Here is a 27,931-nt window from a genome sequence, read left to right as displayed (position 1 = left end):
TAGTGGCATGCAGTAATGCGCCTTTCATTTTCCGCCGCCCAGCGCCCAGGTCGCGCGGAAATAGGCTGTCTATTGCCATTCTCTTTGACAAACTCTAACCTTAACCAGCTCCTTAACAACGCCTAAACTTAACCGTTCTAACCTTAACCAACTCCGAAACCATGCCTAACCTTAACCATAGAAATTATATTGCCATTCTCTTTGACAAACTCTAACCTTAACCAGCTCCTTAACAGCGCCTAAACTTAACCGTTCTAACCTTAACCAACTCCGAAACAATGCCTAACCTTAACCTTAACCTTAACCATGCCTAACCTTAACCGGCGAAATAACCTTAACCGGCGAAATAATACACGTTAAAAAAAAATCACGTTAAAAAATATTTTCGATGGGATTCGAACTCGCCAGCAAACAAGCCATAGGATCCACAGCCATGTGTCCTTGCCAATTGAGCTATTGGTAGATACTGAATAAGGGGCGGTGACTTATATATATTGAGCTCCGCTCAAGGCGGGATCTCATGCGCATGCGCGGGCACCTCGCGCGAGCACGCCGGCGCACGCACGCACCTGAGCGAGCACGCCGCCGCCGGTGCACGCACGGTAGCATTTGTCTGAAAAGAAGGGCGCTTTACCGCACTAGCGTGCGGTGACGAATGCGGAAGCATTTTTGCACTGCTTGCTTGGCATTAACGTACAGGCGAACAGGAGGTCTATTTGTATTAAAAACAATAGATTGTTTTTCATTTAAATGTCTGGAAGAGATCAAAAATAAAAATGTCAAATGATATTTCCATTGCCTTTTTTTGTTGTTTTTAAATGTTACTGATTGTGTTAAATGGGCATATAATATCGTATCATATCGATCGCAGGCACTCGTATCGTATCGTGGCAGACTTTGTGATATCGGAAAATATCGTATCGTTGTCCAAAGAATCAATATCGTATCGTATCGTGATGAAACTGGTGATTCCCACCCCTACTGTATTGTACGCATTCTGCAATCTGTTTAAAGTTTTCAATCAATCAAGGCTAAGCCTTAAATGATTATCTCTGAGCCAAGCCGTGACCCCATTGCTTCATATCTTCAGTATACAATCCAGTTTACAGCATTTGAAGATTAAACGAAATACGCCTCTCCATAATGCAGAGAGACTATTTTATTTATTGTGACCCCAGTCTTGTGTGTACAGTGAAAATCTGTAACGTTAGACCAGTTCAAAGTACTTCCCAGATCTCCTGTCCTCTCCTTCCTCTAATTCTGTTCCTTTGATGCAACGTAAAAAGATCAATTCATATTGAGATACTCTTATTTTGAAAATCCCCTCGTGAGCATATCCGCCCGGCTGCAACAACAGTAGCTCAGCGCAGCTCAGCGTGTGTAGACGTTAGACAGCATTGCTTCAGAGTCCGCCTATTTTGCCCGAAATAAGTGCCTGTTGTTTTTTTCCCCACAAGGGGTCAAATGCATCTAACGTGCTTTCCATCCTCGCCATTCCTTTATGCCCTAGTCGCGTTAAATACCGAAATTAACGTTGCGTTAGCTAACTAAGCTAAGCTGATAGAGCGATAGAGAGAACAGCAGAGGTCCACTAGGGACTGGGAAGGATGGGGGGTTACTGCATTCTCGAGATAGCCCCACTAACAGGATCTGGCCGGTACTGCACCTTCTGACTCCCAATATGCCTTTTCCAGCCAAAATACAGCGCTGTGATAGGATATTAATATCGGAAAAAAAAGAAAAACGAACCAAAAACAGTGAACAGGAGGTCTATTTGTATTAAAAACAATAGATTGTTTTTCATTTAAATGTCTGGAAGAGATCAAAAATAAAAATGTCAAATGATATTTTCATTGCCCTTTTTTTGTTGATTTAAATGTTACTGATTGTGTTAAATGGGCATATAATATCATCTCATATCGATCGCAGGCACCTGAATCGAATCGTATCGTATCGTGGCAGACTTTGTGATATCGGAAAATATCGTATCGTTTCGTGATGAAACTGGTGATTCCCACCCCTACTGTATTGTACCCATTTTGCAATCTGTTAATAAAGTTTTCAATAAATCAAAACCACCGTAGCTGGCATTGGTAACGGTTAGAAAAGTTAGCTATCTAACTTGCTGGTCGGGGAGCCCAGCCCAGCATCTAACGTTTGTTTGCAAGCAAGCTACAGGTTGACTCATGACATGCATGTCTATGGTACATGTACTCTCGCAAGATGGCCACTGCTGAAGTACGTGGGAGACTCCGCCTTGAGCCATCTAGTGTTTTATATCTATGACTAGTAGGGATGCCCCGATCGATCGGCCACCGATCGTTATCGGCCGATAATCAGTATAAATATGTGATCGGTGATCAGTGATAATGCTTTATTTTCGCCGATCGTCAAAACCGATCACTTGCTGAGTTCTGTCTCAGACACCGGGAGCTGCACACAGTGCTGCGGCGTCTGCTCCTCCGCCAGCCCCTCCCGCACGCACGCATGTAAACACGGGTCTAGTCTAGTGGGACGGGACCTCCGTGAGGCGCTAACGTTAGCTACCGTTATAAAATGACCCAGTCAACTATTCACTTTTAGTTTAATACATGATGAGGCATTGTCTAACCGAACGGTATCTAGCCGGCTAGCTACTGATAGCTCCTGATATCAACAAATGCTCCAGCAATAGTCTAGTACTAGTGTATGATACCTCCGTTAGCTCACGTTAGCTTAGCTCACTGTTCAAAACGAAATGTCCCATTCAACTAAATAGTTCACTGAGGCGTTGTCTTAACGTTATATAGCCGGCTAGCAGTAGCTACAGATAGCTCCTGATATCAATGTCTTATAACACTCATTCGATGCGTATTCGAGCCCCGGCTTGCATCGCAGTCACAAACGGGGATAGCTGAGGGAGTAGGGTATATCTGCAGAGCCTAGGGTATATCTGCAGAGCCGCAGATATACCCTGCTGAGGGCATACGGAATGTGATTTGATCAAAGCAGAGTATACACACAGACAGTGGAGATAGCGAGCATTTTGACTTGTTGCGTGGTGGCGATGTCTCGCAGATAATACAACTACAAGTATAATTATATAATATATATATTTTTATAATAAAAAAAATTAAAACAAAATAAAATCAAATAAAAATAAATGTTTTATCAAAAACGATCGATATCGGATCGGTATCGGCCGATATGGCTCAAGACGATCGGTGATCGGTATCGGTGGCAAAAAACGTGATCGGGGCATCCCTAATGACTAGCTACCTAACGGTACCTTGGTAGCTAGCGTTATGTTTAGCTATGACGTTATGTAAAACAAAACAACTTACTCGCACATCCAAGTAAAATTGGAGAAGGGTCGCCCTTGCTTTGCAATTCCGTGGGCACTGCAGAAAAGAATGGCCATTTTCCGCTGGTTAGCAGCCGAAAGTTGGGTGAGAGCACGAACAGTCAGAGATGCCAGGACAGGCTGGGCTTTGGCTCTGGCGATTATCACACTATCGCTGTGTGATTTGGACGTCTCATGGAATTTTATGCTTTCTAACTTAATTGTCGAGCATCCAGCAATAAACGAGTTTCGTTTATCTTTTGAATGTGCACAACACACCGTGCAGTTCATTGTACCCTGCTTAGCCCGATACTCCAGCCACGTTTTCTCCTCACCAGACTCACTGTATCGCCATTTCTCAATGTATTTTCGAACATACATACAGTACATAAACGTTCATGATTATGAATATGTAGTAAGGAGGGATGGGCGATATAACGATAATTATCGCGATATATTTTAATAATCGATATCGGAAAAAATAATTATTTTTTATTTATTTATTTTACCTGCAACAGGGCAGTTTTAAAACCAGAGACAGTGGACAGACTTGTCTTTCTTGCCTGCAACTTAAAGTAATGGCTTTGCTTGTCCAAATGACAATACTGACCAAATTGAGATTTGTTTTTCTCTTGTCCATTTATTTTGTTTGCTTTCTAATTTAAAATACAGTTTGAAACCGTCTGTACACAGTAGGCTATGTGTGCTAGCAGAGCTAGTCTCCAGTCATGAGTCACGGTGCACATGTGCGGTGGTTTGTCCACCAAAAAAGCGCCAAAAGATAGAAAAGAAACTAGCAGAGCCAGAACTGTTCAACTCCCCTGGAGCCACAGCCAGCAGAGAAGCCTGTTTACTTTTGCTTTCAAACCAGCTGCAGCCTGAGAACTGGAGTGTGAGGGGATGTAACACTAAAGATGGCGGCAACGACAAAGAATTGCGGCAAAATAAACATACATCTGTTGTTTAATTTTTTTTTTTTTTATTTTTACATTTTGTATACTCGATTATTTTTTTATTGAGTGATATGATATTGTTATCATTATCGCGATATCATTTTTGGCCATATCGCCCAGCCCTCAATACGTTTTGTTAATGTAATCTACTACAGATGTATGTAGGGCTGTCTTAAATACTTCGAAGCTTCGAAGCTTCGTTCGATGGCACAAGCTTCGAACATTAAAAAAAAAATCGAAGTAAAAAAAAAAAAAAAAAATCTTTTCAAAACTTTTTTTCAACATTTTTTTTTTTTTTTACTTCGGTGTGTGTGTGTGCATGGGGCCATTGGGTGGGGCCGGGGGACAAATACACTGGAGGAAAGTAACCCAGCTCAGCACTGCCCAAATTATATCATCACTGTTGCCTGTTTGAAGGATATCATCCTCAAACACATATACACCACCTACACGCCTATTCTCAGTCCTTGCCCCACAATGGTGGAATGAACTACCCACCCCAGTTAGGACAGCCGAATCCCGTCCAATCTTTCGCCGTCGACTAAAGACGCACTTCTTCAACCATTATCTGAAATAAAATAAAAAAAATCTAACCCTAACTAACCTTACTGTCATGCACTTGTCCTAATAAACTAACCTACACTGTAACACGCAACACTTTGATGAATATTGTTACTCAGCTGATAGAGTTGTATCCTTCCTGATGACCTGTCGTACAGAACTTATAAGTCGCTTTGGATAAAAGCGTCAGCTAAATGACTAAATGTAAATGTGAATGTAAATGCCTTGTAGAATTCCACACATAAGAAAGAAAGATACTGGGATGAATAAACAAAATAGGAAATAAAATGTAGAAATGCATCCAATACATAAATAAATATGAATCTCCATATATGAAATAGAACATTTAGATAAGGTGCTACTGAGATGTTTTGGTGAGTTTTTTGTGGAAGTAGCCCTTCTTAAAAATGCATGAACATTCACTGATAATTGGTCCGTAGTGGAGTCTACAAGGTCTACATTGCCGGACCTTGTAGACTGACATAATTCTGTGCATAGTTTAGTCTACACAGGCCATATTTCAAATAATCAAAATCTTACTTCATTCATCTTAAACATTCTTGATTTGTGGGATTGGTAGTTCCCATGAAATCTGAAGTTGTTCAAACGACAACAGCGATCCACCTTGAATTAAATCACACAGCCGTGTTGGCTGTGTCACAGTCACAAAAGGGGCTACTTAATTCATTAATCCAATCCACTTTATTTATAGAGCACATTTAAAAACAACAAAGTTTACCAACGTGCTGTACAAGTCCCACAACATAAGATACAAAAATAAAAAATAACAATAAAAAAGAAATATTATAAAAAAAAAAATTAATAAATTTTTTTTTAATTCGAAGCTTCGAATTAAAATCGAAGCTCGGCCCCGAAGCTTCGATTGCCAAAATTTTTTAGATGTATGTTATATAGCCTAGTAATATTCTTACTGGATTAAATACATTTAAACAATTCATCTTTTGTGGTGGATCCAACATAATTCACCCACCCTATGTGTTGGGGATAAGGGTTCCGCACGGACCATATTGTTTGTTACTTTCCTGTCTGCAACAGAGTGTTGACGTTGAGTTGATGTTTAATAAATGTTTAGCGTTGTCTTTCGACACCCCGCCTCAGACTCCTATCCTTTGGCACTAGGGCTGCACGATTTTAGGAAATAATCGAATTGCGATTTTTCGGACAGATATTGCGATTGCGATAAAATTAGCGATTATACATTTTTTTAAGCAGCACCACAGAGGTTTATTGTAAAATGCGGCTTGCATCTGGCCTACGCCGCGCGGTTGGTCTTTTCGGGACACCGAGCCTGAAAATGTTTCTTTTTACCTGGGAATCGATACCGGTCCCAACGGTGCCTTTTTTCTGTACTTTACTCTCCCTCTCTGAAGTCTAAACTTCACAACACACAATCTAAAACCCCTTACCTCCCTCTCCCAAACCAATCTTGTATCTCAATTAGGGATGGGTACCTTTCACATTTGAACCGGTACCGGTACCTGTGAATCGATACCGGTACCCAACGGTACCTTTTTTCGGTACTTTAGTCTCAAGAAATTTAATTTACCTACCTCAGTCGTAAAAAAAAAATCCAAACTTCAAATAACTACAATTTCGACAGTTTTCGGCTTGTCATTGCTCCGACTGCTTTGTTGTTGAATCAAGTCAAATCCTAGGTAAGCATATATTGTGCGTGTGAACGTTGACATGAAAAGAAAAAAGTTAAAAAAAAAGTACTGAATTCGGTACCCATCCCTAATCTCAATGGGACTTCCTGGTAGGGCTGGGCGATATGGCCTAAATATGATATCACGATATTTTCTGACCTTTCGGCGATACACGATACGCATCACAATGTTTTTCTTTTTTCCCCCAAACAATTCATTATGAGGCTTACCAAGACAGTATTTGAGTTTGCAAGCTAACATTAAAGACAAAATAAAATACCCATGCATCTAGCATTTTTATATTATATATTAGATTTAGATTATTGGATTATTAGATTATATATTGCATATATTTAGCAATGAGATATTATGACTCAATGACAACAACAATGGTAGCGGTAGCTCCCCGCGGCCGACGTTAAACGTTTAGCTTTTAGCTCCGCAGGATGACTAAACGACTGGAGGCATAATGATTTTACTGCAACGGATGTTATAATAAAAGCCTTTCCATACATCTGTCTGATTGAAAACTTTATTAACAGACCGCAGAATGGGCACAACTGAGTCAGCACTGGGTGAGATATGAACGACTAATGCTTGCCATATCTAGGTCGACCTCGGACGTTGCTATGTAAATACATTGATGTTATTGAACGTGTAACTATATAACGTTAATGCCACAAAACGAATGCCTTTGTTATCATAAGTAGTAACTTTGATGCAGTAGTGTGTGTGTGGGGCGGCGCTGTTCAAAAGTTTCAACGTGTGGACCAGATTGACGCGACACAATCCTCTTGGGCAAAACATCACGATATCCACGATACGTTTAAAAAGTGTATCGTTAATGAACTGTACCCGATATTTATATAATATCGTCATATCGCCCAGCCCTACTTCCTGGTTAAACACATTAAAAAAAAATATAATCCTCTCTTTCTCTGATTTTTCTCTGTTTTTCTCCCCGTCCCAACTTTAGTCGTGCCAATTCCCCCCTCCCCTACCTGGTTGTTGTGCGCATGTTCTCCTACCGGTCGGTACAAGGGAATCCTGAAGTCATCCGCGTGCTTCCTCCGTCACACGCGGCGACAGCCAGTGACTCTTTTTTCATCTGGCAGCGAGGACTCTCATTGGTGAAGTGTAACGCGTGGGAGGTCACGCTGCCTTCATCAATTCCTGCCTCCGCTGAGCAACGCCATTTCACCACCCACGACTTGCCCTCCCCCTAACCCAGCCAAACGAGTTAGTATGACGATCAGCCCAAGCCTCAAGCAATGCTGACTCCGGGAGTCGAGACCGCAGCCTCTTGCATTGATGACGAGCGCAATCTCCGCTACGCCACCTGACCGCCCCTTGGTTAAACAAATTCATTTTTTTTTTTTTATAAATAAAAATTGCGCTTTTTTGTTTTGCTATTTGATAATTGCTTCTTTCCAAATCGCGATTTCGATTTAAAATCGATTAATCGTGCAGCCCTATTTGGCACTACACTTTCATGATTATGAATATGTAACGGAACGTAGGCCAATCTCGCTAATGTTAATCGACCAAAATCAATTAGCAGCTTATCACTGGTACTAGCTAGCTAGCTGGCTAACTAGCTCCCCTCAAAACTAACGGGTTGGTATGGCCGTTACGTTATTTATATTTGACATTAGCTATTTATGGGGGGAATATTCTGATTCTAGCTCACTAGATCAGTCACATTAAACTTTATTTTTGTAAAGCTTGCTAGATATGTAGCTAATGTTAGCTGGGCTAATGAAGCTGTAGCTAACATTACTTTCCAGGCAAACCACTCGGCGAAGGACTAACGTTAATTACCCCCGTGCATTGAGCATTATTTTCAGATAACACACCACGTCATGTATTATCCCTTACAACTAACTAGCTAGCCATGGTAACTCCCAGCTATTCCAGCATTCCAGTTGACATTTCTGACAGGCATTTTCCGAAGTTCATGATTCGAAACGTAACTTGTAATTAACTGAGAGAACAGAAACATCTTCACTACATACATCTGTACACATACTGTACTAAACTTACTGAGAGAACATAGAATCAGTATTTTCCCCAACATAGATATAGTATATTCCTCAACATAGATATAGTATTTTCTCCAACATATAGTATTTTCCCCAACATAGATATAGTATTTTCATCAACATAGATATAGTATTTTCCTCAACATAGATATAGTATTTTCCCCAACATAGATATAGTATTTTCCCCAACATAGATATAGTATTTTCCCCAACATAGATATAGTATTTTCCCCAACATAGATATAGTATTTTCCCCAACATAGATATAGTATTTTCCCCAACATATATAGTATTTTCCTCAACATAGATATAGTATTTTCCCCAACATATATAGTATTTTCCCCAACACAGATATAGTATTTGCTGGCTTGTTGCAGTGTTCTTCCTTGATACATTGGTTGTATATCTTTTTACTGTCCAGAGTTGTCGGAGGAGGATGTGGAAGCAGACGATGAGAGCGATGAAGACTGGAGCTCACATAGTGGACTTGCAGCAGAAGAAGAGAAAGGAGGGCGGGGGTGAAAACTCAGAAGATGAAAGAGGTAAAGAAGAGGAAGAGGAGGCAGAAAGTGAAAAAGAGGAAGGTGAGAATGACGTGCAACAGGAAAACATTAAGTGTAAATTATATCCTCCTGAGACCCAGGGGGAAAAAGTGTTGTCACTTGTATTTCTTGGGGATAATTTAAGTGTTTGTGTGCTAAAGAACACGGAACACAAGATTATTTATTTTATTTTATTTTATTTTAACGATCCTGGCCAAGTCTATTAACTACACCTAGGTACCCAACGCTTCATAATGTGCTATGAAAACCATAGAGGTGCATCATTGAACAACATTTATCCTGAACAGCTGAATAGGCTAATTCATGATGGGTGAAATGCTCATCTCATTCCGACCAGCCTGAATCATAGCCAGCAGCCTTTTGTCTGCAGCCTTTTGTCTAAATTATATCCTCCTGAGACCCAGGGGAAAAAAGTGTTGTCACTTGTATTTTGGGGGATAATTTAAGTGTTTGTGTGCTAAAGAACACGGAACACACTCTTATTATTATTATTATTATTATTATTATTATTATTATTATTATTATTATTATTATTATTATTATTACATATAGCTAAATAAATATGAAACAAACATACAGTAAGTCCTGATGTGCACTACAGTGTACATGAATCAATTAATGTTTTTCCTCTGAAAATAAATATGTTTAACTCTGACAACTCTCTCAAAATGCTCCTTAGCTGTTTACTTACTAAAAACAATCAAATTATAACATTCAAAAACATTTTAAATAGGAATATCATGCTTATCTTTATTTTCTCCGTGCAATGTGCCTTTTTTGTTGACAGCCACTTTGAAAAGACAAAAAAGGCAAGTTTGCATGGTCACAACCCAACACATGATATATCATTGTAAAGCTACGGTTGTCCTCTGTAAGGAAAGTCGGGACTCAATAGAGTGACATGTATAGTATTAGAGGAATCAAGCTAAACCTAATGTGCACTACAGTGTACAAAAATGAATTGCTGGGTCCAGGGCTGTACGATAACCTTTTTTGCACACAGCGCTGGTGCTACATAGGTTGATAGTTTTGTAGCACAGGCCAAAATCTTGTAGCACGAGAATAAAACTTATCTAAAATATCTCAAAACAACCACAAGTAGTGAAGTTCATTACTTAAATAGGTATGTGACTGGCAAAGGACATGAATCTTGCATACAGGGCACACAAAATCCAAACCTTAACAAGAAATGTTTTCAGACAAACATTTTCTCTTTATTTGCCCATAAGGCCTAAAAAAAATAATGGTTTGTTTCCGGTTGCTGACCGACCCTGCCGATTTAGGTGCGACCCAATATATTTTATGATTTTTTTTTTTAAATTATTAAAAAAAAAATATCCAAACATTTTTTTTTTTTTTTTTTTTATGAAATAAATTTTCATAGAAATCTTAGTCAAACCTTTAGTATTATGGATATTAAACATGCTGGCAGAGTACATGCATCCATGTTGTTGTGAACATTTTAATTAAATAAATAAATTCCCTATCCATAGTCGCCGTGGGAAAGAATAAAATTAAAAAATAAAATAAAATAAATTCCCTACCTACCCATGGCCTTAACTGACAACCAACAGGAAACAAACAATATTTTTTGTTATGCCTAATGGTAATTTGCAGGGACATAACTGTATACAAGACAACAATATGTTACACTTCAAATTAGCAGTGTAAATCTGTTTAAATTAGTCATACAATGTTTTTTTATTGCTTGTAGTACTTGAATGAGATCAGCACACATACCATTGCATTAATCAGGAGTACAAGGAACTCTGCATACCTTTGTTTCACAATGAAAAGTGCTTTATAAATAAAAATGAATTATTATTATTGTAAATAACCCCATGAAAGGTTTATTATTTGTATGGTTAATTACATGCTTAATATTTGTGATGTTACTGGTTTCAGTGTGTGCCTAAAGTGATCATGTGTTGGGCGGTTTATAGAGATCTATGCCAATTAACACTTTCAGTGCCAAAAACGAGTTAAGTCGTTTCTGGGCCCATGTCGTTCAGTGCCAAAAACGACTTAAGTAGTTTCTGGGTCGTTTTTCAATATTTGTATTCATTATCCACCAGGGAGCCTGTTGTTACCATAGGGAATGAGTCTGAGGTCGCTAAAGTGCAATACCGGCCGCATACAGCTAGACGGCGGTATTGAGCACCCTTTGAAACCTTGTATCTTGGCCTGTGTGTCGATCTAATGGGTCCGGCTCATTTATTTGTTTTGCTCAAGCTCACCGGTTATAACGGTCGAATTGAGAAGAATCAAATGCTCCTGATGCATGATGTGTGGTGGATTATGTTGGCGACACGATGGACATCACTACTTGGAATCACGATCAGATAATTGGAATATTCTTTTTGGGGCACATCCTAGTCAAGGTAAGGGCTATATGATATCAATCTTGCATTGATCCAAGCATGTCTTCAGCTCGATCCGAACGTGTGTCTGTAACGTTAGTCCACAACGTTGGTGGCGATCAAAGCATAAAAAAACTACCCCCCCCTTCCCCCCTTTCATGCATTCATGATGAAACATAATACCTGATATAGATTTGATTTGAGAATAATGGCGGGTCCAGGCAAGAAACGACAGCGGTTATAGTATAATACGGCTATAAGGCTATTCCTCAGCATTTCAGGAATTACCCCAGACCTAGGGCTGGGCGATATGGAAAAAAATCATATCGCGATAACGATATGATAATGTTATCATATTTCTCAATAATTATCGAAATTGTTATAAGTATACATTATTATAATTTTTTTTTTAAACAGATGTATGTTTATTTTGCAGCAATTCTTTGTCATTGCCGCCATCTTTAGTGTTACATCCCCTCACACTCCAGTTCTCAGGCTGCAGCTGGTTTAAAAGCGAAAGTAAACCGGCTTCTCTGCTGGCTGTGGCTCCAGGGGAGTTCTGGCTCTGCTAGTTTATTTTCGATCTTTTGGCGCTTTTTTGGTGGACAAACCACCGCACATGTGCACCGTGACTCGTGACTGGAGTCTAGTTCTGCTAGCACACATAGCCTACTGTGTACAGACTGTTTCAAACTGTATTTTAAATTAGAAAGCAAACAAAATAAATGGACAAGAGAAAAATAAATCTCAATTTGGTCAGTATTGTCATTTGGACAAGCAAAGCCATTACTTTAAGTTGCAGGCAAGAAAGACAAGTCTGTCCACTGTCTCTGGTTTTAAAACTGCCCTGTTGCAGGTCAAAAAAAAAACGATTTTTCGTTTTTTTTATTTCGATATTCGATTTCGATTATTAAAATATATCGCGATATTTATCGTTATCGTTATATCGCCCAGCCCTACCCAGACCGATCTAAAAACATACTTATATTCACCACGGTATAACGCGTGAATTTATGCATGGAAAAATGATCTATTTTTTGCATCTTGACTGGAAGAAAGTCACTGGCAAATGACCATAGTATTGTATCCATAGCTATAATAAAGAATATAGTTATAGCTCTACAAACAAGGTGACGGATTCCTATCTATCTAGCGTTGGCATTTCTACAGAGGGCTGCGTCTAATGGCTGGCACTGAAAGTGTTAATGTTTAAATGTATATCTGGAACTTTTATTATAAGAATTGATGGAGGCCTACTACGGTATGTGTATATGTGACCTTTATTTTGAAAACCGTGTCGCGACGCAACCGTGTTTACGCTTGCACTTTTGACAGTGAAATGTTCAGTGCTTAGCTTGAAGGAAAGACTAATGAAAAAGATTTAATGGACCCATATGAGGCCATAGCTCTTACGGTGGGACTTTGATTGTTTATAGAAGATGAATGTAATACTATGCAAAACGAGAAATAAAGTGATTTTACCAGCAGTAAGTTGCAAGCCACTTGCATATACGGGGAACCGTGACAATTATTAGTATTACCTTATTTGCATATTGTCTCGTTATTAGATAGATAGATACTTTATTGGTCCCCGGAGGGAAATTTAAGTAGCCAGTATTTAAATATTGAAAAACGTCCTAATAGTGGGCTACTCACCTAATGCATGGCTGTGCTCTAGTTCCTGTTGCCCGATCAGCTTGTTCGTTGGCTTTCCACGTATAAAAAATTATAAATGGAAAGCCAATGAACAAGCTGATTATAATGATTCGAACGTAGACCATTTCACATTATTTGTTAGAAGTGTCAATCATCACTGCCAGGTCCGACTTAATTTCATCGGCTATGGCAAATCTTTTTTTCTCACACACACACACAGGCTGTCAGGCTATCGCACGGGTGCTACGCAGTAAATTCATTCATCGCACAGACTGATTTTTTCATAGCATGTTCGACATATATGTCGCACTGTACAGCCCTGGCATTAGGGATGCTCCGATATTGATATACAAGAATTAGAATTTCTTAATCAAGTTAATCAAATATTTAGTTTCAAAATTGTGGCACTATGACTTTTAATTCAAAAATTGGAATGCTATGGATTTGCACAAAGTGCCATCTCATTCATGAAAAGTTATTTATCATGTAGAAGACAAAGCGTGTATTACAATGGCAGCATGTTTAACTGCAAAGGGCTAGATTGTGGCTTGCCACAGGGCAGCTGTCTTGGACCACTCCTGTATTCCATATTCACAAATGACTTACCATCTGCTTTGTGTAAAGCAAGTATACAAATGTACACGGACGATTCCACACTGTATTATGCTGCAAACACTAGGGGTGATCTACACAAAGTTTTATCTTCAGAGTTATATGCAGTAACTAATTGGATACAACTAAATAAGCTGGTATTAAACATCTCAAAGACCAAATCCATTATCCTAGGAACCAGTCACAAACTATTAGCCAATCCTACACTGAGTCTGCACTTGTCTGGTGAACCCATACAACAGGTTGATAAGGTTAAATTACTGGGAGTCATAATAGATAGTCGACTGACATGGGTAGAGCACATTGACACAGTGGCTAAGAAAATGGGTAATGGCATTTATATGGCAAGACAATGTCAAGATTCAAGATTCAAGATTCAAGAGTTTTAATTGTCACGGCATACAGGTATACAATGAAATGCGGCTGGTCTGTTGTTTTATGTTTATGTTTTATGTTTTATGTTGTATTATGTCTTCCTTATGTTTCAGCACATATTCTGGGACAGGTCGTTAAGTCATTCTTTTTAAGCCACCTGGACTACTGCTCACCTGTTTGGTCCTCTGCATCTGACAGTGCATCGAGGAAACTACAAATTACCCCAGAACAGAGCTGAACTCTTATGGTTATTGGAAGATAAAAGGCTCGTCTTAAATACAGTCACATTCTACAATAACAGCATCCACACTCCTAAGCCTGAGTTTTTATATAGTAAAATTATCAGATGCAGTCACTTACACAATAATTTAACTATAATGGCAGGAGAAGGTAAAATCTTGTTACCTCGCCCCAAAATCGAATGCCTTACGAAAATGTATCGAGCCATTATTTATTGGAATAGCTGCCCAGAACACATACGTCAATTAACCTAAAAATACATATCTAAGTAAATGAAAGATTTCTCCACTTCTACAAGGTCCATTTGCATGTTCTTGGTATCTATGGATCTCAGGGAATGTATTAGAAATATTGTGTCTGTTACTTGGCTTGAGTAAATTGTGATGAAACAAAGGAGAATATAAATTATGATTTTTCTTTGCATATTTGACGGTGAATAACACCATGCTAGTGTCGTTTTGAAAAATTCCAATGCTCATTGAAAGCTGTGGATGTCCTCTTCTCAAAATGACTACATTTTCCATAATTCAGTGCGGGCCACTTATTCAAAATGGCGGATCTCCGTGACCACAACAAACGCATTTCAAAAACTAAAATCTCACCAATAACACTTTAACCTATTGGTAAACAAATGTATTGATGAAAATATACATTATAATTGCTGTTGTGACATGGTTATTGTAACTGAGGGGTACAATTCCCTGACTGTATTGATAAGTATGGTATCATTAAACCACTACCACTTTATGTACATTAATTACTGGCCATACAGTACATGATATATAAATATGATGAACACTTCCCACAATAAATCGGTTCCACACAAAGTTATAATTAAGTATTTATTGCAGCAAAAGGTACATAATATACTTCTCTATTATAATTTGAATGCACTTGTAAGGCAAAGGAATGTGCGTAGGCAAATCAATAATGAATGTCCATTCTCTGGTTACGCAGGAGGTAATTATACGACCTGAATCTTAGGGAATTATATCTATGGTGCACTGGTAATATATATAGCGGGAGATACTGAAGGGTCCCCCCGGTTGTAAGCCAGCAGGGGTAGAGGATCTGTCGGTAGTAGAGAGTCTGGTCAACGATGACTAAGGAGACTCCAAGTACAGGAGACGGTGCAATAGTCTCTTGATCCACAGACGAATACAGCTGTTCTCCGTAGACTGTAGCTCCACAGTGAAGAAAGCTAGCCTGCCTCAGGCTCTCTGAGGCGCAGACTCGACGTGGCTCCTCACAGGGTAAATCCCACACACGTGTAGGCGTCGGCGATTCTCCGCTCCATAAATCACAGGACCAAAACAAATATAATCCAGCCGTAAATGGCTATGCAGTCGTCGGGTAGATTAATCCAGTGTACATGTCCACACGATCCTCGTCTAGGTCTCCTCGGGTGAAAGCGCCATGAAAGCAGCCCAGCCTGGATAAGCACTCTAGCTGGTACGAGGAAGCGTTGGTGATGCTGGTCACTGTAGAACTTTAGCCGCACGATACACTATACACAAATAGACTATTACCGACTTAATAGAAATATGTCGCACTCGACGGTATAGCGCCAAACTCTGACACTTCAGTTATTAATTCGCACGCGGTCTCAATGCTCTATTTGGGGCCAAAAAGGCCATACTTCACCGCACGGAGTATCGTGGGTGAGGCTTCAACTTTAGTTACTAAGTGCTTCTGTATTCACCTGCGCCATATTTATATGCACGGCGAACAATCTAGTGCCAACCTCATTTCTGTCTCGTATTCTTGGGCAAGGCCGGGCATGTACAGACATGTCTTGACGGTGGCTTTGAACCTGACTCTGGAGGCATGGCCCTGGCGCCTGTGGACCGCTGTCCAATTCTCCACTTGCACAAATTGAAAGTAGGCACTTCCGGCTGACTTCCGGTTGCCAATAGTACTTCCTGTCCCATCCAAATACATTGGTTTTAGCTACTTTTCTCCCCTTATTTAAACAACTTTGTCGGCACAGAGAGGCAATGAAACGTTTGTATTATTATAGTATAGAATGTATTTAATAAGCAAACGTTTGTCAGCAGGGTTTTTGGGCTGTATTTCATGTAAAAACGTTTACTGTTAGTTTCCTTGCTCAGCCAGCATTAGCCTTCATTAGCTAACAGAAGCTAGTGGTTAAACAGGCCGGATTAGCTTTGAGCTAACTATCTTTCCCGACCCATGTATTCCCATTCTAAACATAACGTCAGTTTACAAAACATGACCTGTCTATATAACGTTGAGGAACAAATTATAAGTGTGTGGGTGTGTGTTTTGGTGAACATTGGACTGCAAACAGAAAATGCATCACAGTTAGACAGTAGCTACTGTTAGCTGCCCTCCGGATTAGCTTTGAGCTAACTATCTTTCCCGACCCATGTATTCCCATTCTAAACATAACGTCAGTTTACAAAACATGACCTGTCTATATAACGTTGAGGAACAAATTATAAGTGTGTGGGTGTGTGTTTTGGTGAACATTGGACTGCAAACAGAAAATGCATCACAGTTAGACAGTAGCTACTGTTAGCTGCCCTCCGGATTAGCTTTGAGCTAACTATCTTTCCCGACCCATGTATTCCCATTCTAAACATAACGTCAGTTTACAAAACATGACCTGTACTAGGCTAAAGGGATATTCCGTGTATATGTACAAGGAATATACAAGGGATATCAAACGATATACAAATACTATGCAATATATATCAATCAATAAATATATATATTCGGTTTAATCTGATCCTTTGTAACAGTTATGATGTTTATTCTTGAATATGATTGGAAAAAAAACGATAATTATGTCAGACAGTCTGGTGAGCTTGATTTATGACGTGATGTCATTTGCAGTCCGGCCCCGGACCGCACAGGCGGAAGAGGTTAAATAGCAACTCATCATTTAAACATAAATTACGAATGTATTACTTAGCTAGTGAGCAGTAGTCCAGTTGTTATTTATTTTTGTTTTGAATTATACATTTCTTTTTTTTATCCACTTTTTCTCTTTTTTCAATTTTTTTCACATCCCAATTTTGCTGTGCCAATTCACCCCTCCCCTGTCTTGAACGTTGCTCGCATATGCCCCCCACAGGCCGGTTGTAGGGAGGATAGAAGCCTTGCATCACATGTCCCCTCCGATACATGTGGAGGCAGCCTGTCGCATCTTTTCACCTGCCAGCGCGGACTCTCATTGCCATTGGCGAGGTGTAACGTGTGGGAGGCTCACACTACCCCCGCCATTTCCTGTCTCTGCTGTGCAGGCGTCCCCCAACCGACCTGTAGGAGTCACTGTCCACAACGTCCACATTACCACCCATCGACTTCCACCCGCCAACTCTGCCAATTGAGTTAGTATGACGACCGGCCCAAGCCGGAGTCGAACCCGGTGTCTCTTGCGTTGGTGACGAGCGCAATGTCCGCTGCGCCACCCAGCCGCCCTAATTATAATTTTGTTATAATTAGTTCTTATTATTTTCTTAACTGTGACAAGCTGAAGATGGTAATGCTTCCCTTTACAGGCATGCATTAGTTCTTCATCTTTCATGTGCAATATTGTTTTTTTTCTTTCTTTTGTATGATGTCTTTTTTGGATGATTGTAATAAGTTAGGTGGTTGTATTTTGTATATACTGAATATGTGTATGTGTGCGTGTATGTGTATTATTTTTTAATAAACAAATAAAAATATGACGCTTCTCTCAGTTTCAGAAAAGGACACAGACTGGTTTGTAATCCAAGGTTATGAGGAGCTTGGAGAGAAGAGTGGAGCTAAACTACAGACAAGACTCTTGGAAATCCCGCTCAAGAGATTGTCAGCAGTAAGATGGGGAAGAAAATATTACATTGGGAGTTGTTTTGCATAATCCATTTGCAGATTTTATATATAAACTTTTACATGATCAAAATATAGATATACTGTATTAAAAATAATAATAATAATAATTGCTTGCCTAGGCACATTCTTGGCTGGGTCTTGCTTAACTAAGCATGCCTAGTCTCGTTCTTGGCTGGGTCTTGCTTAACTAAGCTTACTTAGTCTTGTTCTTGGCTGGGTCTTGCTTAACTAAGCATGCCTAGTCTTGTTCTTGGCTGGGTCTTCCTTAACTAAGCTTACCTAATCTTGTTATTGGCTGGGTCTTGCTTAACTAAGATTACCTAGTCCTGTTATTGGCTGCATCTTGCTTAAATAGGCTTACCTAGTCTTGTTATTGGCTGGGTCTTTCTTAAATAGGCATGCCTAGTCTCGTTCCTCAAGTTCAAGTTTGTTTATTATGTCACAACAAAATACAGAATACTTTATATGAAATGCTTATTTCTGAAAGAGCCCCTGAGGCCTGAGAGTGTGCTACATACATTATTATTATTATTAACACTTTGAGTGCCAACGACGAGAATTCTCGTTATTTCATGCCAATCGTTCAGTGCCAACTACGAGAAATCTCGCGATTTCCTTCATTTTTCATCAATCTAGCCTCACGTTACCACTGGGACTCTCTCTGAGCTCGAACAGGGAAAATACCGCCCCCTATCGTCTCCCGGATGGTAATGCACCCTTTGGATTGGACTGAATGAAAACGCATGGGGAAAAGAACATACTGAGCCGATTACAGTCTTTGTGGTCCCTCAGAACTGCGTGGAATATGTGTTTCAAGCACCCAGCGTTGGATCAATAAACGATATTTGGAATGGCGATCAGGAATTGGAATAATCTTTTTGGAGAACATCTGATCTGAGGTAAGGAATTTATTTTACCAGTCTTAGGATAATCAGAGTATTTTCACAGAGATATAAGCGTTTGCCCTATGTGTGTGTGTGTGTGTGTGTCTGTGCGCGCGATCAGGAAATGAGAGAATCGATATTTCAGCCCGCTTCTATAGCGTGCCTAAGTACACATATACTATCGATAATCTAGCGTTTATTTGAAAATGATTCATAAATAGGCCGAAAAACGTTTTTTGTGTATGCCAGAATATTCCAATAAATGCTGTTTATCACGGAATCTATATATTTTCCTTGAAAACGAGGGCTTTTCAAAATGCTATAAAACGCAAATGAAGCGATTAAAAAAAAAAAAAAAATCCGTTTTGACAATGTTGACTGCAAACAAGTCATTGATAAACGACGGGCAGATTAGTAGGGCTGTATTAAATACTTCGAAGCTTTGTTCGATGGCACGAGCTGCGAACATAAAAAAAATTGAAGTAAAAAAAATAAAAAATAAAAAAAAATGTGTTTGCCTCCAAAATATTGCGCCTCCATTCCAATGAAACGAAAGTAAGCGGCGCCTTCCCACCTCCATTCCAATGAAACGAAAGTAAGCGGCGCCTCGACTCCACCTCTCTACAACAAGCACGTGGAGATTATCTGTGTTGAAAACAACAAGGACATGTGCAGCAGACATGTCGACGAAGAAGTCATCAGACGTGTGGTTACACTTTAAAATATGCAAAGACAATGCCCAAAAAGCCGAGTGCCAGATATGCCAGAAGAAAATGGCATATCACAACTCTACAACAACTTTGTCAAATCACCTAAAAAACATAAGTATCGTTGTACACGACGGCGACGCCACACAAAACATTAATAAGGCTATGCCTATGCTGCTATGACTAATGTGTTACCAAGTTGGCAAATTTTATTGTAATCATTTGCTTTTGTAGGTGCATTGTCTGACATAATTATAAATTATAAATTAAATATTATATAATTGTTTGCTTGATAGACGAAGGTTGCAACATAATTATGTAATGTCATGTCGTTGGCTGTGAGAGCAGCCCCACTGCAGCACAGCCGAGTGAAACCTTGTTGGCTGTGTCACAGTCACGAAACGGGCTACTTAATTAATTAATCCAATCCACTTTATTTATAGAGCACATTTAAAAACAACAACGTTTACCAAAGTGCTGTACAAGTCCCACAACATAAGATAAAAAAATATATAATAATAATATTATAATTCTTTTTCTTTTTTTTCTCGAAGCTTCGAATTAAAATCGAAGCTCGGCCCCGAAGCTTCGATTGCCAAAAAAAAGCTTCGAAGGTCAGCCCTACAGATTAGACACATAGCCATAATTTAAGACAGAGATTATGCATTCACAACGCTATCATTGAAGTGGGTGGTGGCATTTAACGGGGGTAAGGCGCACCGCATGGCTGGTAATTAAAGTGTTAATAGCTAGCTAATGTTACCTAGCCTAGCTGCCTCACGCCAGTTAGCTTGTTAGCAAACGACACAAGCTTAGTTAGCTTGCAGAGAGTCATGAAAGATTCACTGCGAGGGCTCTTTTAGCTAACGCTAGCTAGGCACGTAGCTATACATTACAGTAGCAATCACTTCACTGTCTGCCTAGCTAGCGTTGGATACCAAGCAAGCTAACATTGACTTTAACGCCATCGCTAGCTAATGGTTAGGTAACGCTAATGCTAGCTGCAAGGTAGCTCATATATTGACGCTATCACTAGCCCCAGTCGAGCGCGGCGGCTCGCATTACAGTCACCATACGAGAAATATTCAAAGTCACAGGGAGAGAGAGAATGGAGCGTTTTAAGTAGGTTTTAATTCCTTTGGGTACCAAGCAGACAAGGCATTTGTCTAGCTGCTCCGAATCATCAGGTGGACATAACCTGCCCGTGTTTACTTGCGGGAGCAACGCGTTGTGAGGTCTGCTATTTTCGGCATACATCACTGTCGTGCAACGGTGTAAATAAAAGGAAATGCATTTGTTTTGGCAAATTCTTCTGCTCTGTGTGACAATAAATAAATGAATGATGATATGTAATTTAAAACCAAAACTAAGGCATCAGTATGAGTTTAAGACGTACTATGGCGCTGCACCGAACGGCTGCCTTTCTGATCGCTCCGTCGAGACTGTGCTTTTTTTTGTTAATTTTCATAGTATTAAGAGTTTTATTTGCACCAACTGTTGGTGCATTATATGTGTATGACCGTCAGTCAATCATTGACATTGGATTAAGGAAAACTTACCGATTGGATTTCTCTCTGGATCGGATTGCTGAACAACAACAGTGGCCAGCGGAGATCCTTTGTTGTGGCCGTGGCCAAAGCCAGGAGAAGCCGCGACGACGAGGGAAGAGAGCCGGGGTCCGGAACAGACTGAGGTCCAAACGACACAGAACCACATTGCCCAGCATATTGTTGGCCAATGTGCAATCGATAGGAAATAAACTGGACGACATCAGAGCACGGATCCAATTCCAGAGGGACATTCGGGACTGTAATGTCCTCTGTTTCACAGAAACTTGGCTGTCTCCAGATGTCCCGAATCATGCAATAGAACCGGCAGACCACTTCTTTGTCCTCCGCAAGGACCGGACGACAGAGTCACTAAAGACGAAAGGAGGCGGCATTGCCTTCATGATAAACAAGGAGTGGTGCGATATAGGCAACGCAAAGGAATTGTCTAACCACTGCTCCCCAGACCTGGAGTTCATCACGATCAAATGTCGACCCTTCTTTCTTCCGAGAGAGTTAACGTCCATCATCCTCATCGGAGTGTACATCCCACCACACTCGAACACTGGGGCCGCACTTTCAAAACTGCACGACGAGGTAAACAAACAACAGATAGCTAGCGTTGACGCTGCCATTCTGGTTCTGGGCGATTTCAACAGCGCGCGTCTTAAAAAGGTGTTGCCGAATTTCTATCAGCATGTGACCTGTCCCACCAGAGGCGAGAACATATTAGACCATGTATACTCGCAATTTAAGAATGGGTACAAGTCACAGGCTCTTAGCCCATTCGGTAAGTCCGATCACGCCGCCATTTTTCTTTTGCCAAAGTATAAACAAAGTCTCAAGCGAACGCCGGTGGTCTCGCGAGAGGTTAAGCGTTGGACCGTGACGTCAGAGGAGACACTCCAAGCTGCACTTGAATGCACAGACTGGAGGGTATTCCGTGATAACACAGCCAATATTAACGAATACACTGAAACGGTGCTTGACTTTGTCTGTACTCTGGTAGAAGAAACAATCCCCTCTACCACAATTAGAATCTACCCAAATCAAAAGCCCTGGGTAGATAAATCCGTCCGTGAGGCTCTGAAAGTGCGCACATCAGCCTACAACTCCGGCCCGGTGACAGGCAACATGGAAGAACACAAGACGGCAAGATACAACGTCAGGAGAGCAGTAATAGAGGCAAAACGGCGTTACAGGGATAAAGTTGAACTTCAGTTTGAACAGGCTGACTCTAGAGGCATGTGGCAGGGCCTCAGAACAATGACAGATTACAAAGGCACCTCCCTCAAGCTGAACAGTGACATATCCTTAGCAAATGATCTCAACTCCTTCTATGTGAGGTTTGAGGCTGTGAATAACAACACCAGCCTACAAACCACGGCAATGGGGGGGGGGGGGTCTGCTGATGGAGACTCAGTGTTCAGGGTAACAGAGCATGAGGTGAGACGGATCTTTAAAAAAGTTAATATCAGGAAGGCAGCAGGACCGGACGGCATCCCCGGCCGCGTCCTAAAAGTCTGTGCCGACCAACTGGCCCCGGTATTCACTGACATCTTCAACCTGTCCTTGGAACAGGCTGATATCCCCACCTGTCTGAAGAAGTCCACCATCATCCCTGTACCCAAAAAATCTACGCCCGCTTGCCTCAACGACTACCGCCCTGTAGCCCTCACCTCCATAGCCATGAAGTGCTTTGAGAAGCTAGTGAAGGGCTACATCTGTTCCTCCCTCCCCATCAACCTGGACCCCCTGCAATTTGCATATCGCCCCAACAGGTCCACGGAGGACGCCATAGCCCATGTGCTGCACACAGCAGCATCACACCTGGACAAGAGGCAGGGGAACTATGTGAGAATGCTGTTCATCGACTACAGCTCAGCATTCAATACCATAGTCCCCTCCAAACTCATAGCCAAGCTCAGGGACCTGGGCTTGAACTATGACCTCTGCCAGTGGGTCTTGGACTTCCTGACGGGCAGACCCCAGGTGGTAAGAGCAGGCAACTGCACCTCCTCATCCATCACGCTCAACATAGGGGCCCCCCAGGGCTGTGTTCTGAGCCCCCTCCTCTACTCCCTGTACACACATGACTGCGTGGCACAGCGGAACAACAACACAATCATCAAATTTGCTGATGACACAGTAGTGGTGGGCCTGATCTCTGCCAACGACGAGAGGGCCTACCTGGAAGAGGTAGAAAATCTGTCACAGTGGTGTCAGGAGAACTGCCTCTCCCTGAACGTCAGCAAAACAAAAGAGATGATTGTGGACTTCAGGAGGTCGGGGGTCAAGGACTACAGCCCCCTCAGCATCGACGGGGCACCGGTTGAGAGAGTGAACAGTTTCAAGTACCTCGGAGCCCACATATCCGAGGACTTGACATGGACCACACACATTGACAGTGTTGTGAAGAAGGCACGACAACGCCTCTACTTCCTCAGGCGCCTAAGGAAGTTCCAAGTCAGTCAGAAGATCCTTAGGAACTTCTACTCATGTACAATAGAGAGCATCCTGACTGGCAACATCACCTCCTGGTTTGGGAATAGCACTGCACAAGACCGTAGCAGACTACAAAGAGTGACACGTTCAGCCGAACGCACAATTGGAGGGGGGCTTCCCACCCTCCAGAACATTTACAACAAGCGGTGCAGGGGGAAGGCTAAGAGAATTATTAAGGACTCGAGCCACCCGAACAACTGCCTCTTTGAACTGCTGCGGTCAGGCAAGCGATACCGGAGTCTTAAGGCGAGCACAGAAAGACTCAGAAGAAGCTTCTATCCCCAGGCCATCAGGCTGCTAAACGAACAATAAACACTATGCAACAACCATCAAATGCACACAGCACACACACCCACACGCACACACTCACTTAAACAAACAACACACTGCAGCACCCACTCTCCACACTTTAGATCACACAAACACACTTTATATTTATTGATAAAGGATTTGCACTACAACTCGTACACCTACTGTAAATTGTACCTAAATTGCACCTCATCCCATTTCTGCCTTGCACTATATAGTATTGTATATTAGTACACTGCATAGTATTGTATATTATATGGTAACTCAGTTACGTCTATTCTGCATCGAACATTGTACATATGTCTATACTGAACACTGTGACCTCATTTTTTTTACTTCTAATTTACATACTATACTATGTTATTTTATTTCATACTTATCTTGTCTTGCACAGTCTCTGGAGCGTAACAGTAAGAAGCATTTTGTATAAAAGTATTCTGTACTTCTGTATGACAACTATTAAAGAAACTTGAACTTGAAAACTTGAACATGGTCATGTTTGTTGAATAAAATAAAACGTAATTATTTTTTTCACTCCAGATTTTTTTTTTTACATTTTCCCCTGATCCCGATCCTCTGAAAATCACGTGATCGGCCCTGATCCCGATCACATGATCGGATCGGGACATCCCTAGCCGATACCGATAATTTAAAAAATTGTATAGCAGCTGGCAGTATTATACTGTAGGTCTAACACAGGCATTCTCAAAGTCCTAAATGATCTAATCTAATCTTAGAAATTAAGTAAAGTGAATAGTACTGGGTGTTGAGCATAACCGTATCTAAGTTCATTTACTTCTGACAATTATAGTCAAAGTATTTTCCTATGAACTGAAACTTATAAGATGTTTTCAGTTAGCTATGAAGCACGATAGCTAATTAGCCAACTGCAAAAGCTAATGATGTTATAAGACATTGATATCAGGAGCTATCTGTAGCTACTGCTATCCAGCTAGATAACGTTAGACAATGCCTCATGTATTAAACTAAAGTGAATAGTTCACTGGGTCATTTTGTTTAAACAGTAACGTTAGCTCGGTAGCTAACGTTAGCTCACGGAACAACAATAGCTAGTTAGCCAACACTAGCCAACTACTGTGAAAACTATTGCCAAAATGATGATATCAGACATTGATATCAGAAGCTATCAGTAGCTAGCCAGCTAGATAACGTTAGACAATGCCTCATGTATTAAACTAAAGTGAATAGTTGACTGGGTAATTTTGTTTAAACGGTAATGTTAGCTAATATCACTCGAGGTGCACTCGAGTCTAGCCGGAGCATTTGTTGACATGGGCTCTATGAGGGGGAGGGGCAAGGCGTGCAGCAGCAGCTGTGAGCAAGAGAGACAGCGAGTGAGAACTCTGCTGAGAATTGGATCATGTTTTTCCGCGTGTGTCATCCGCTGCTGAAGTACGCAGGAGTCTCCGCCTTGAGCCATCTAGTGTTTTATATCTATGTGACTAGTTACCGTAACGTTGGCTCTGGTGATTGTCTTTACTCGCCAGATTGGCGAGTGCTCTTCATGAATCACTCGCCAAACATAAAAAATACTCTCATTTGGCGAGTAACAACAAACACAGCTATACAACAAACACTGTCCTATTAGAAAGACCTGGGTGAAGGATAAATATAAAGGAAAGCCATGGATGACTAAAGCTATGCAAAGGGCGTGCAAAAAGAAAAACTTACTTTACAAGAAATATTTACAACTGAGAACCAGTAAAAGCGAAGAAAGATATAAGCTGTATAAGAATAAACTGACTTCCATTATGAGAATACAGAAGAAGGAATACTACAATAAAATATTAGAGGACAGTGCAAATAATATACAAAGATATGGAAGCAAATGAGTGACAGAAGTATTTGAATTTTTTCAGACACCGAATTTATAGCATTGAAAATAATTACTTTGAAAACATGTATCTGAATTTTTTCAGACACCGAATTTATAGCATTGAAAATAATTACTTTGAAAATCATGTATCTGAATTTTTTTGCTCCGAATTTACCTATGTGAAATAAAAATTCCGTGTTTAAAATTCAATGTAAAAAAATTCGAATGCATGATAAAATTCAATGTAAAAAATTCGATGCATAATTGCGGTGTATAAAATTCAATGTAAAAAATTCTATGCAAAATTGCGGTGTATATAATTCGATGTAAAAAACCATCATCCGGGCTACCCAGACAGGATAAGCAATCGAGCCTGCATGCAATCGAACTGACTTCTGGCCTATCACTGCACGGCTTTGTCAGTCATGTGATCACACCAACCCGGGAGAAAGATGGCGGTATATATACATACGGTGGGGAGAGAATATATACATACGGTGGGGAGGAGACTGTACATAACTTTTGTTTGATATTGAAAGAGAGCTTAAAACACGGCCGACCCGGGTTCGATTCCCGGACCCGCCGTTATTTGCCGACCCCCCCGCTCTGTCTCCCGTTTCTCCTCTCTCTACTGGACTGCCCAGTAGTAAAAAGCAATAAACGCAAAAAAAAGTAATCTTAAAAAAAAATCTAAAATATATGTGATGTAAAAATAGAAAGAGTTTCTGAGATAAAACTTCTAGGGGTAGTTATTGACCAGAAATTAACACTTTTGGTCGCCAGGCTTATATTCTTAATATACCATCCTCCGCCAGCTCTATTTGTCTATGGAGAAGTTCCCCTTCTTTGCAGGGCTTTTTAAATTGTATTGCTAAATTGTGTTGTGTCTAGCTTGAGTCCTGGGACTATTAGCGAGTGATAGGACCGAATTGAAATGAGCACCAGCTTCCATTTCCTGTTTCCGCTCTGGGCGATCCACCGATCGGCCACCAGATGGCGCTCTTGAACTGTTGGAGAGTTGAGAGGGGATCAACAGTAGATCTCAAGTCTCCGGGGGAGAAATATGATTTCGATCACAGATTTTTGAAATATTGATATCAAAGACGTGGTACGGCGTCTTTGGCAGAATGAGCATGGCGGGGAATGACGTGGAACAGCGTTTTTGGCGACCATAGTGTTAACATGGAAACAACATGTTAACTATATTCAAGGAAAAATATCTAAGTCAGTAGCAATATTGTATAAATCTAAGGATATATTAAACTACAAAGCCTTGCACATCATTTACTGTTCACTTATACTTCCTTACATATATCTTACTGTGTGGAAGTATTGGGGTCGACATTTAAAAATACTGTAAATCCAATAGTCTTACTGCAAAAGCGGGCCATTCGGAACCTTTTCAAGGCTGGTTACTTTGAACACACAAATCCATTGTTTATAAAGTCTCATATTATGAAATTTAATGATTTGGTTTATTATAAAACTATGCAAATAATGTACAGAGCTAAAGCAAAGTTACTCCCAGACGGAGTGCACAGGTTTTTTTCAATACATGAAAGAAAATATGATTTGAGATATTTGTAAATGTACTGTTCAAAAAGCTAAGAAAGGGATTAAAAGGAGGTGTATTTCTACTATTGGGGTTAACTTACAATGCTGATATAGAGTTAAGAATGAGTAATACGCTTTTGTTTTTTAAGAAAATGGGTTGTAAAGTTATTTTTTAAAACTACAAGGGTGAATAATACTCTTTTTTTTTGCTATTTTCTTTTAGAATACTGTTTGAGTCTTAATTTTGTTAAGAATATAGGACAGGTATATATATAAGCATTATGCTTCAGTCTGTACCTTTTCAGTCACTGTCAAATAAAATATTGTTAAATGATGGTGTATATATATTGTATTGTGTGAGATGACTGAATAAAACTACTACTACTACTACTAT

General features: G+C 40.4%; 1 protein-coding gene across 3 annotated transcripts in view; it reads left to right on the top strand.

Annotated features, from left to right (window-relative positions):
• LOC311230188 (uncharacterized protein) overlaps positions 1 to 27,931 on the top strand; it is an 86,273-nt gene that overhangs the window by 56,221 nt on the left and 2,121 nt on the right. For all 3 annotated transcript variants that reach the window (XM_084316393.1, XM_084316392.1, XM_084316391.1), the window contains 2 exons: positions 8,967 to 9,129; positions 18,062 to 18,177. In XM_084316393.1, the coding sequence (XP_084172519.1) occupies positions 8,982 to 9,129; positions 18,062 to 18,177 (264 nt within the window). In that variant the 5' untranslated portion in view covers positions 8,967 to 8,981. The remainder of the gene's footprint in view (positions 1 to 8,966; positions 9,130 to 18,061; positions 18,178 to 27,931) is intronic.

This window comes from Notolepis coatsorum, assembly GCF_963971535.1.
Source record: "Notolepis coatsorum genome assembly, chromosome: 6".
Lineage (NCBI taxonomy): Eukaryota > Metazoa > Chordata > Actinopteri > Aulopiformes > Paralepididae > Notolepis > Notolepis coatsorum.
The sequence above is the reverse complement of the archived record's forward strand: the minus strand, read 5'-3'. Positions and strand labels throughout refer to the sequence as shown.